Source organism: Priapulus caudatus, unplaced genomic scaffold (assembly GCF_000485595.1).
Source record: "Priapulus caudatus unplaced genomic scaffold, Priapulus_caudatus-5.0.1 Scaffold2212, whole genome shotgun sequence".
Classification (NCBI taxonomy): Eukaryota; Metazoa; Priapulida; class Priapulimorpha; order Priapulimorphida; family Priapulidae; genus Priapulus; species Priapulus caudatus.
This window is the reverse complement of record NW_014579273.1, coordinates 14,453-27,404: the sequence shown is the minus strand read 5'-3', so window position 1 is coordinate 27,404 and position 12,952 is coordinate 14,453. Positions and strand designations below refer to the sequence as shown.

The following is a 12,952-nucleotide window of genomic DNA, read 5'->3' as shown; positions in this document are numbered from 1 at the left end:
ATGTTATACTGTTAGTATTAATAATTATTTATTGTGCATGTACTCATACCGGTGTCACGGTCTGAGATTACCCCAGTCTGAATTTACCCGCATATGGGCACCCGGGTTAAGATATAATTTGCGCGAACAATTCCAGCCCGGTCAGAGATTACCCATCTGAATTTACCCTCCTACTGCCAGACTAATCTCAGACTGTGGCCGCGGCCATCTCATTATCCAGCGCTACTGCGCATGCGTTACGCATGCGCATGAGGTGCTGGGGGTAATTTCAGACTGGGGGTAATCTCAGACCGTGACACCGGTATGAGTACATGACAATAAATAATTATTAATACTAACAGTATAACATTAAGTAACGGTAAACACAAAAATTGTTGGCAACAATAGTGTGCGTCAGTAAATGTAAAATCAGTAACATATGTAGCGTCTTGATCCGACGTATGGGTTCAATTTAGTATGATAGATCTACAGATTATTACAAACTTCTGAAATCATAACATGTTCAGAATTCGACCATATTGGAAAGTATTTATTAACTGTTTATAGGTGGCGTCGTAGCGCCCGCAGCGCCATAGCGGCGACTACACTAACCATTAGGCTAGGTCTCAATATACCACAACATACTATATAGAAGGCATACAACAGTAAGCGTCCGCAAATTGTTCACCGTAGCCCTATATCGTCTCTAAAAAATGCCTTTTTTAGCATTGTTTTCCCCAGAAATTCGGCACGAGTGTAATAATTTGCATTATGCACGCAAGTTAGATGCCTCATGGAAGTCTAGAAAGCATTAGAAGTAAAATTGGTCTTGTTGTGTAATTGTGCAATTCCAGTTAGTGGCGTAGCCATGGTCGTCAGTCGGCCATTTTTGTGTATGAAACGGGATCCGACTACACTGTAGAAATTCGCATCATAGAGCTCGCAAACGTTTCGAGCGGAGCATAGAACATGAATCTGTAGTTATTTAACATTAATAAAGTGTATGTTGTGTAAGCAGCGCAGTAACAGTGCGAGTATTTTTAATTACAGAGTGGCTATATGCCCGGCAGCCGGCATATATCTGACGGCTGCCGGGTACGGTCTTCGATTTCCTAAATGCCCGGCAGTTTTTAAATTTTAGTGTTATCTCAAGTAAACAAGGGTTAGGGTTCGAGTTAGGATTAGGGTTCGGGTTAGAGTTAGGGTTAGAGTTAGGGTTAGGAACTGCCGGGCATTTAGGAAAAGGCTGTGTCTCCTGCAACGGTACCGTCACCGATGTTTTTTCTCTTAAAGTCACGGTAGTGATGCCAGCGCCATCTATCGGCGAATAATAACTACCGTTGCTTTTGGTACGATATTATATATACGATTTTATACGATATATACGATAACCCTAACCCTAACCCTAACCCTAACCCTAACCCTAACCCTAACCCTAACCCTAACCCTAACCCTAACCCTAACTCTATTAAATTAATAAAATTTAATTTTTAATTGTTGNAAATGCTCTGATCGTGAGAGATGATGAGGATGAGGATGAAGAATGAGGAATGATGGATGGATGATGAAGATATATATGATGATGAGGTAGGTGATGATGAAGGATGATGGAGGAGAGAGGATGATGATGATGATGATGATGGATGATGGAGAGGATGGATGATGGATGATGATGGATGATTGGATGGATGAGATGAGGATGGATGAGCACGGGCGGGGGGGTTTGTTTGTGTTTTTATTTTTTTTTTTTGGAACGGGGGGGGGGGGGGGGGGGGGGGGGGGGGTGAAAAAAAACGTGGGGGGGGGGGGGGGGGGGGGGGGGGGCAAAGCAAAGATCGAGCCACCCAAGGCCGCCCCGCCTTGGCGTGGGGGGGGGGGGGGGGGGGGGGGGGGGGGGGGGGGGGGGGGGGGGGGGGGGGGGGGGGGGGGGGACTACAATTAACGAAATAATTAAGTTGAAAAATAAAGTTTCTGTTCTTCCTGATACGCAACTACCGGGCAACAACTCCAATTTTAGTCCAAAGGCCATTACTGAAAAATTTAATAATTACTTTCAAAGCATTGGTACATCCATGTCCAACAAAATTAAAAAGGTAGACACTCCTTTTCAGAACTTTTTATCTGATCCAGTTACAAACTCCATCTTTTTGACTCCTATTGTAAATGAAGAAGTAGTCTCTACGTTCAAAAGTATGAGTACCAATAAAGCAACTGGGCCTGATGAAATTCCCGTTTACAAGTCAACAAGTTTAAGTTTAAGTTTAAGTCAAAGTTTTACAAGTCAGCTGCACTCATCATTTCTCCAGTCTTAACTACTCTGTTTAATTCGTCTATCATTAGTGGAAAATTCCCAAATCAACTCAAAATAGCTAAAATAATTCCGTTACATAAAACAGGTGCACATAACGAACCATCTAACTATCGCCCTATATCTCTCTTATCACTACTATCAAAAATTTTTGAAAAATTAATTTATCATCGACTGACTAACTTTCTAAATCAGAATAACGTAATTAGTAAATATCAATTTGGGTTTCGCAAGAACTACTCCACTGCACTAGCTACAGCTGAAATCTTCGATAATCTGGTTAATGCATTAGACTCTCGACTACATACTTGCTGTATTTTTTTGGATCTATCCAAAGCCTTCGACACGGTTAATCATAACATCTTAATCGCCAAACTGGAACATTACGGTATTAGAGGTTTAACTCTAGATTTTTTTCGATCATACCTGTCTAATCGTCATCACTATACATGCATAAATTCACACAAATCAAACTTGGCAGAAATGACTTGTGGTGTCCCGCAAGGATCAACTCTGGGTCCACTACTCTTTCTTATTTATATTAATGATCTCCCAAACGCTTCAGATTTTTGCACCAGACTATTTGCTGACGATACAAATTTATTTATGTCAAACAGTAACCTCAATGTTTTGCAACACTCGGTGAATACTAATATCGAAAAAATTGACACATGGATGGCTGCAAATATGCTTTCGGTCAACTATAAAAAAACCAAATTTATGATTATTTCTAACTCAAATAAAACGAACAATAATTTTAACGTTAAAATGGGTAACCATTACCTCCCTTCTACTTTGTGTATAAAATATCTAGGAATTTTTATTGACAATAGGCTCACATGGAAAGATCATATTACTCATATTGCAACAAAAATGGCACGATCAACAGGTATTATATCAAAATTAAGACACTATATACCACAAGAGATGCTTCGCACTATTTATTATGCTCTGGTCCATCCCTATTTAATCTATGCGGTCTTGACTTGGGGTACAGCCAACAAAACCACTCTAAAACCACTGCAAACTATTCAAAACAAAATTGTTAAACTTATCAAATTTGCGAACTGGAGGGATCATGCAACCCCTTACTTTTATGAATTGCAACTGCTTAAACAATCAGACATTTATAATTTAGAGCTAGGTAAATTTATGTTTAAATTCAATGCAGGCATTCTCCCTGAATTATTCTGTAACTATTTTAAAAGAATTTCAGACTCTCATCATTACCAGACAAGAGCATCAACTAACAATTTATACTTTACTCCTAGAGTATCAACGAATACTGGTTTTAAATCCATTAAATCGGCTGGTGTTAAACTTTGGAACGCCTTATCTGAAATTAACAAATCACATACTATTAAACAGTTCATCTATAAATATAAATTCAACATGCTACATCAGTATATCTCTTTTTGATGAACATATCCGGGTTGTGATTTACTATTTCTCTATGTTTATCACGATGTCATTTCTAGTTTTTTACACGATTGTTGAAACACTGGCATGTATTTTTCCAATAATACTTCTACAAGATATTTATTTATTTCTTCTAAATGCATGTTTAAATGAAGAACTGCTTCCTAGACTATTCTTTCATCTTGTAATATATGCTAATGAAGTTACCATTTTCTACATAGCATTTAGTCGAGTGCGGTAATTTGACAAAATTCAGTTATTTGTTTTCAATTTGGTAAGTTTTTTCTAAGTTATTCCTTTACTTGGCATTTTATGTAATGCTCACAATCTTAACTGTTAGCTTGTTGTTGTTTTTTGATCTGTAAATTACTAGTTTTCCTATAAATTGTTATATACATTCATTGTTATATATGATGTTTAGGATTTCTTCCATTTTTCTATTGTTTATATTTGAATATGGTTTTGCACTGAATGCTGCTTTACAGTCATATGTATTGTTTGTCAGTTTTTTGTTTTTTTTTTTGTTTTTTAAACTCAATTGTTACAGTTAATGTCAGTTTTTATTTGTCAAGTCAAATGTATGTTATTATAGAAGTTACGTATGGACAAAATGTTATAATTGCAATTTTGTTTAAATGCATTTTTTTTTCTCATAAAACTTGAGTTATTCCTTTACTCCTTTACTTGGAGAGTATGTATTGTTCGCTAACTTGACGTGTTGAAGCTTGTTGTTGTTTTTTTGATCTTTAAATTGCTTGCGTTTCGATATGTTCATTTACTGACTTTAATTATAATAAGCAAGTAATAAGTAATCTATGTCAGATGACTAGAAATTTTTTCGGATGAATTTATTTAAATATGGTATTGTAAAGATTGCTCCATTATAGACATATTTATTACATTATAGACGTTTCTCAAACGTACAAACTTACTAACTTAGCTTGTTTTGTTGTAATTTACATTCAAGATTGTTTATTTATATTATCATTGCTGTAAGCTTTATGCTCAAAGTTTGTTTGACACAGGAATTATCTCTGCGTAAATCTTGTATAACGTTTAAGCAATTTTGAATCATTTAATTTTTGTATCTGCATATGTGTATTATTCTTCACTTTGTTCAGTTTCAATTTTAAAGTTTACTTGTAGTTAAAATCTTATATTAAATTATTACTACTACTAGTATAATGTTAATAGATTACTCTTCCTGCTCAACGACAGTTGCCCGCTTTCTTTTTAAATTATAATTTTCTAGGGGATGGCTGACTGGATGACCGTATGGTCTTTTCGCCATCCCTTCGCGGTATTATTTTTCTATTTTGCCTTGTAAATTCTTGTTCTATGTTGTAAGCGAAAAATAAAACTGTTATATCTTATATCTTATATCTTATATCTTATATCTATCATACTTCTATCCACAGGCACTTGAGGCGTCTCAATAACAAAAATAATGCTAAATAAACACGAAATGTATTTACTACCAAAGTCTTAATGTTTCTCTACTCTCTTTCGCCTATTATTGCCGATAATTTCCTGTAAATGCCATTAAAATGCTCCTCTGCAACACACAAGTACACCGCGCGCACCCACGCCGCTGTGCACAAATAACAAGAAAAAAGTTAAAGAACTGACTTATTGAGAAAGTTTATCAAAATTAAAAACGCATACATTTAATTTTAAATATTACTTGAAAATTACAAGATATCAAAGAAAGTATGTAAATGAAAAATGTGCACGATTGGGGAGCAAATAGCGCGTAGACTCATTAAATAAACTTCTTCGGCCTTCCACAGGGTGCAAATTAAGACTGAAACAGTAGTCATTGATGGTGTAGAATATGATAGTATTATATTATTATGCTTATTGCAAAAGAATATTACATCACCACATATTATTCTTATTAGATGTACACATTGATTTTAATTTATGAGATTTTTAAGACAGCAATAATAAGAAAACTGGGCTCTGCCATGGCACCGTGGCGACCATGGTGCTGGGAGCCCCATGGCAAAGGGCTACGCTTGGAATTTTTATATTTGTGCAGGGCCGAGTGGACGTCACGGCAGCACGCACTGCCGTGGCAACTATTGAAAAAAGAAAATTCTGGCAGGGAAACACAAGGGCAACATATACTAAGGAGAGTGAACATTCCGCGGGGTGGGGCATTCACCCCAGACCATTATGGTAGGTGTTATATATTCTCGTGTTTCTTGAGACAGTTTCGAATACAGATTCCACGACTGTCTTTGCTTGTTACGAATATTATATGTTGCAAAATAAACTTAAATCGAACACAGACGCTGTTTACAGAGCGTGTACTGTCTAGAGTCTCGCCATAATTCGCTGGCTATGCGGTTTCGCGCCTCCCTATTTCAAAATCCAGAATGCTGCCACTGCCATATTAAGCCAAAACCTGCCTCGTCTGACTGCCGCAATGCATCTCTGAATTGTCTGCTGAGACTACTGGGCCGACAGATCCCACACTGCATTCACACATTTAAAGTGATTACGTACACATTCAAAACTGTTCCAAATGTCCACTTCTTCTTCCAAAATGTAAGTGATTTCGTTCACTTTTTATGGTTAAATTGCTGCATTATACTTCCTATTTTGCTATATCGTTCGATGTAAACAAACACTTGTGACTCGTACATAGGCTAGCCAATCGCAAGCATTTAATGTCCTGAACAATAATTATATCAAATCCCCCAGATTTGTTTCTAGTTGAGAAACAATCCTATCAGATAAGAATTTGAGGATACATTTAGTGCCGTTAGTACTTCCTTTTCATGTAAAAAAATTGCAACCATTTTTGTTTACAAATTTACACGAAAGACAATTCGTGACGTAGGCAATTTAAAACGAATGCACGGGTAGGTGGGTCAAAACAGAAAAAACGTGACACCAGTGTCCGAAACAACAATCGCCTCATTCCTCCGGTGCAGGGATTATTCGAAGACAAGTCCATCTTCCAACTCAGCCTCCCACATCCAGATCTGGGGCTTCCGGGATTTCCTCTCTCGCATGAGCCTGAGCATGTACGTCACTGAAGTCTACTGGAGAGAGTGCATCCATATCCACACCTTTAATGTCTGACGAATTAGCTGTTTAATCGGTAGATTGTCAGTCACATCAGCCCTGATTGCATGCACATCCCCTTTCAGGATTTCTTCTCTTATACAAGCCTGAGTGCACGTCTCTCGAGTCTACTGGAGAGAGTGCATCCGTATCCACACGTTTAATGTCTGACAAATTAGCTGTTTAACCCGCAGACCAGTCCATCACATCCCTCACGATTGATTGTACATGGCTTTTCTTTGATGCGACTGCGTGCGCTTGTGTTTCGAGAGCGCGCTCGAGGATACGAACCCGAAAGAGCAGATGTCACACGTGTACGGTTTCTGCCCGGTGTGCGTGCGCGCGTGCCTCTTGAGATCGCTGGAGGTGGTGCAGGTGTAACCGCATATGTCGCACGCGTAAGGTTTCTCTCCCGTGTGCGTGCGCGTGTGGATCTGGAGACTCACCCGCTGAGAACTCCTGTACTCGCATATATCGCACGCATACGGTTTCTGGCCCGTGTGCGTGCGAAAGTGCGTCTTGAGGTTGCCGGAGCTGGTGCAGGTGTAACCGCATATGTCGCACGCGTAAGGTTTCTCTCCCGTGTGCGTGCGCGTGTGGATCTGGAGAGTCACCAGCTGCGAACTCCTGTACTCGCATACATCGCACGCATACGGTTTCTGGCCCGTGTGTGTGCGAAAGTGCGTCTTGAGGTGCCCGGAGCTGGTGCAGGTGTAACCGCATATGTCGCACGCGTACGGTTTCTTTCCCGTGTGCGTGCGCGCGTGGATCTGGAGACTCGCCGGCTGCGAACACCTGTACTCGCATATATCGCACGCATACGGTTTCTGGCCCGTGTGCGTGCGAAAGTGCGTCTTGAGGTTGCCGGAGCTGGTGCAGGTGTAACCGCATATGTCGCACGCGTACGGTTTCTTTCCCGTGTGCGTGCGCGCGTGGATCTGGAGACTCGCCGGCTGCGAACACCTGTACTCACATACATCGCACGCGTACGGTTTCTNACGGTTTCTCTCCCGTGTGCGTGCGCGCGTGGGTCTGGAGACTCACCCGCTGCGAACACCTGTACTCACATACATCGCACGCATACGGTTTCTCTTCCGTGTGTGTTCGCATGTGCTTTTTCAGGGTGTCGCGGTCGCTCGTCCTGTACTCGCACGCATCGCACGCGTAAGGTTTCTCTCCCGTGTGCGTGAGAAAGTGCGTCTTGAGGCTGCTGGAGCAGTTGTAGGCGGAGCCGCATGTGTCGCACGCGTACGGTTTCTCTCCCGTGTGCGTGCGCGCGTGGGTCTGGAGACTCCCCCGCTGCAAACTCCTGTACTCACATACATCGCACGCATACGGTTTCTCTCCCGTGTGCGTTCGCATGTGCTTTTTCAGGGTGCCGCGCTCGCTCGTCCTATACTCGCATGCGTCGCACGCGTACGGTTTCTCTCCCGTGTGCGTGCGCGCGTGGCTCTGGAGACTCACCCGCTGCGAACACCTGTACTCACATACATCGCACGCATACGGTTTCTCTCCCGTGTGCGTTCGCATGTGCTTTTTCAGGGTGCCGCGCTCGCTCGTCCTGTACTCGCATGCGTCGCACGCGTACGGTTTCTCTCCCGTGTGTGTTCGCATGTGCTTTTTCAGGGTGCCGCGGTCGCTCGTCCTGTACTCGCACGCGTCGCACGCGTAAGGTTTCTCTCCCGTGTGCGTGAGAAAGTGCCTCTTGAGGGTGCCGGAGGTGGCGTAGGCGGAGCCACATATGTCGCACGCGTGCGGTTTCTGGCCCGTGTGCGTGAGAAAGTGCTTCTTGAGGTCGCTGGAGGTGGTGTAGGCGGAGCCACATATGTCGCACTCGTACGGTTTCTCTCCCGTGTGCGTGCGCATGTGCTCCTTCAACTGCTGACTCTGGGAACATCGGTACCCGCACGTGTCATACGCGAACGGTTTCAGAGAAGAAGAAGAAGCAGAAGGAAGAGGAGAAGGTTCCATCGAGAGGGCGGTGATCGAGATAACTATTTCTCCCCAATGCAGGTTCCTCTCTCCCTTTCCTCCTCGATGCAGTTTCCTCTCTCACTTTCCTCCCCGATGCAAGTTCCTCTTTCGGTCGTCTGCTTTCCTGCGGACAGAAAATATAGACCCCGGATAACTTCCCCTGCCTCACAAAGAGTTGAAGTCAGATTCATTTGCTGCGGGAATGACACTAAAACATCACGAATAATACTCCACACGCAACATGAGTACACTCGGTCGAACAATTAAAACGCACGTCCGTGGATCACGAGTATACTCGTGGTAACATTGTCAAGTAGACTGCCGCTCAACTATAGTTTCATAGATGCCCTCGATGCCAAAACAGACTTTTGCGCAAGTGCTATTGACATTGTATTCCCAATGTACAGAATCTCATGCAGAGAATGAAGTTCATATATGATTTAACGCACGTAAACGTTGGTCAAGTAAGTTTTACTTGCAGAAATTCACTGTGAAATTTAAGTCTTCCACGATCACGCACGTACCATCAAACACAGTTCAGTCCTTTCTTAACGGTCAACAAATCAATGTTTAACCCTCCTCTTGAGGGTCAAAATGTCACCAGACACTTACTCTTCGCACATCAGTGCAAAGTACATTTCATGGTCCTTTCAATAAAGTCATGAAAATGGTAGGTCAGCGCTGAAACAAAAAAGTTTTGCACTCGGTCCGTTAGACCATGTTCTCAGAAAATTTCGAAGATATGACCTTTCCCCCACTGCCCTTTGACCTGTGACCTCTAATTTCGCGGGGTGATGCGTTTCCTGCCCATGACTCTATATACCGAATATCAAGAGCATAGGTCGAGCCGTTGAGCTGTGTGCCACAACCTTAAGTTAAGGAAGGAATATTCCCCCTCCGTTGACACATTGTGCCCATTGACTCTTGACCCTAGATTCGACATCCCATGTCCTTTTCGCGTTCCCCCCTACGTCCCGAATATCAAGACCGTACACAAGCAGTTTAGATTTGTGCCATATGGTTGACGGACAGACACAAAAATGTCTCCTCCAATACCTTAAGTTAATGAGTAAATATTCCCCCTCCATTGGCACATCGTCACCTTTGACCCTTGACCACAGATTCGGCACCCCAAGTCCTATTCGCGTTCCCCCAGGGCTATGTCCCGAACATCAAGACCATACGGCAAGCGGTTTAGATTTGTGCCATACTGTTGACGGACGCACGGACGGAAAACGTCCGTTTCTACAAGCTGCATCTGACTATGTCCGATGAGCTAAAAACACACACAAACTGGTCTAGCCTGAGTGACCATACCGATGGTGCCGCTGCTGGCTATCAGTCTCAGATGGCTAGGTAAGCTACACGAAGCCGCACGCATAACACACGATTTTAATATATTTAAAATTTTGTAATCAATCAACTTTAGATGATTAATTATTAATTACAGATTAGTTACCCATATGATATAGCCAGGAGTAAATAATAATGAAGGAGCAGGGTTTCTTCTGAGGGAAAATTAGACAACGGAGGTAATGGCCGGTTTGGGGAAAAAACGCGCATAATGGAATCAAAGGCGTGTCTGCGGTTCTTGATGGCCTATACTAGCAAAGCGAGCACCATAGGAGCTTGCCCACCTAGGGGGGTGCGGGGCCATGCTCCCCTGGAAATCCTGAAAAAAATGGTGCAATTTAATGCATTCTAAGCTATTCTGAACACATTGTATGAGACTCTTGAATCTCTTTTTCAATTTGTCAAAAAGAACAAATAAACTATGAATATGAAAATGATACAAGTATTCACATTAAATTGTAATACCGTCATGAAATGAATAGCCACGAATGTTGATTCTGCAGGCAGACGCGGGAGGGGAAGGTAGAGGGGGTTCTGCAAAATTGTAAAAATTTGAATGTCTTAGACTGCATTTGCGGCACCCTGAAAATAAAATTTCACCTTTTAGTTTAAATCTTACTCTGTTACTGTTAGCAGACCTACCAAGTCTCACGCATTTCGCGGGAGACTCACGTATCTGACTGAGCTAAACCATCTATATATATATATATCTGCGATCTCTGTCCGTCCGTCCGTCCGTCCGTCCGTCTGTCTGTGGACAAGCATATTGGGTATATGGGTATTTTGTTAGTGCCTTAACTCTTCTATGCAATCTGACTGTGCCAGGTTAGGAATGAATTCACAATAACACAGACATTTCGGATTTTGGATTGTTTGGATTTTTCATTTTTTTTTGCTTTTTTTGGATTTATACACAATATCATGTCGGTCTTATTCTCAATTCATTCCTAACATGGCACATTCACATTGCATACAACAGTTCAATCACGATGGGCATATAGAGCGCAGGGTCCACAGATAGAGGGAGGGAGGGAAAGAGATCGCAGATATCCAAAACCCCTCAAAAAAACAAAAAATCCAAAAACCCCAAAAAATCAGAAAAACCCAAAAATTCCCCCCCAAAAAACCCACAAAATCCAAAAAAATTCAACTGAAAATCAATTCCCCCATCATGGCCCTTCATCGTGGGCCCTTCATCGCTGCCACGGAGTGGCTGTTGGCCTCTAGTAGATATATATACAAACACATCTATGGCTAAACGCACGCGCCGAATGCGCATGCTAACCATTTTTTTAGTCACTGGACCAAATGCATTGTTAGAGGCCCAAATTTTATACAGCAGCGCATCTGAGCCGGTGCACATAGAGCGAGTGCGCGCGATCTGAACGGGCTCAGCTAGGCACCCTGATTCTCACCGGTCTCACTGCTAGCATAATTTATCCATTACTATGCCACACTAGCGTTATACAGCGGGCATAGCATACAAGCGTATAAGCAAGCGTGGACGATCAGGGTAAGCTCAGGTCAGCGATACATGTACATAAATGTGATGTTATACATTGTATCAAGCTAGCCAGACAACCCATCTAGACATGTATGTTTGCAGTGTATAGCGGGAGAGTCGAAGACTACCAGTCTACCCCGCCGTCAGCAAGCTCGGTCGGAACAAAAATGCGCGAGCTTGGTCTGATTGTATCCTAGCATGGACTCCAGTTTAGGATTATGATTAGTTTAATAGTAAACAAAGAACAACTCAAACATATCAGTAAAATTGTTTATGTGTTGAAATATTGGCAGTCGCCCAAACTTTTTTTTGGGGGGCAACTGACTACTTGACTTGTGCAATTTTCGGTCGCCCGAGCTAGACATTGGTCGCCTGTGGCGAGTGGGCGACCGTCCATTTCAGGCACTGCTAACAGTATCCTTAATTTACTTACCATTAAATACTAGCTACACATACAATAATGTCAATATTCCTTCGCAATACACCGGTTGTGTTGACGATGATGCGGAGTCACCGCGTCGTCGCCGCAATTTAAAATGATCGATGATTAATCGATCATCGGTCGTTTTGTAAAACCGATGATCGATCATGAAATTTGGACCGATCTCCAACACTAATTCTAGTTATATAAATTAGATCTCTATATTATACACTCCTGGTAATATATGCACTGAACTGACGCTCTACAAGGATCGATTTTGGGTCCTCTGATATTTCTGATTAATGTTAATGACATGGCAAAGGCAGGTAAAGTCAAGCTTTTATTATATGCTGACGATTCGGCCTTAGTAAGTTAGTAGTTTCAGGGACAGAGGTACAGGTTATACAGGAAGAATTAAGTAGAGAATTGCTTTCCGTTAATAAATGGCTCAATGACAATAATTTATCCTTTCATCTTGGAAAAACAGAAAGTATTATTTTTGGAACTAAACACAAACTCAGGGATAATCCAAAACTGGACATCAGATGTAATGCAGGGTTTTCCCCACGTTGCGCAAACCGGGCGCGCCCGCTCCGTTTGGGAAAACTACCCCCACGTTTCAATCGTTGCGCCCCGTTTAAATTACTTCCACCCCAATTAAAATCCACCACAATAAAAGTTTGACAGCTTACCATAACCAGTTACCATAAAGACGTGTTGGTTTTTCTGTGATCTCCATCGTCAACGACTCACATCGCACGAGACACAGAGACAAGTCTGACGTTGCCTTCAAGCTTCACCGCAGCACGAAACGAACCGGAAACTATATCGCCTATATAACAGGAGGGGGAGAAGGGAGCTGGTGGAGGAGGAGGGGGATAAGGAGGGGGAGAAGGGAGCTGGTGGAGGAGGAGGGGGA

The 12,952-nt window shown here is 42.3% G+C and overlaps 1 protein-coding gene across 2 annotated transcripts in view; it reads right to left on the bottom strand.

Annotated features, from left to right (window-relative positions):
- The window catches only part of LOC106818397 (zinc finger protein 709-like), a 19,585-nt gene extending 10,688 nt beyond the window's left edge, over positions 1 to 8,897 (bottom strand). Inside the window, exons 1-2 of one of the 2 annotated variants that reach the window (XM_014823111.1) lie at positions 7,780 to 8,897; positions 6,436 to 7,181 (exon numbers count right to left, since the gene is read on the bottom strand). In XM_014823111.1, the coding sequence (XP_014678597.1) occupies positions 6,994 to 7,181; positions 7,780 to 8,752 (1,161 nt within the window). In that variant the 5' untranslated portion in view covers positions 8,753 to 8,897 and the 3' untranslated portion in view covers positions 6,436 to 6,993. Of the gene's footprint in view, positions 1 to 6,435; positions 7,182 to 7,779 lie in introns of those variants that run through there. The other variant, XM_014823109.1, reaches the window with a different exon arrangement.
- Between the last annotated feature and the right edge of the window lie 4,055 nt (positions 8,898 to 12,952).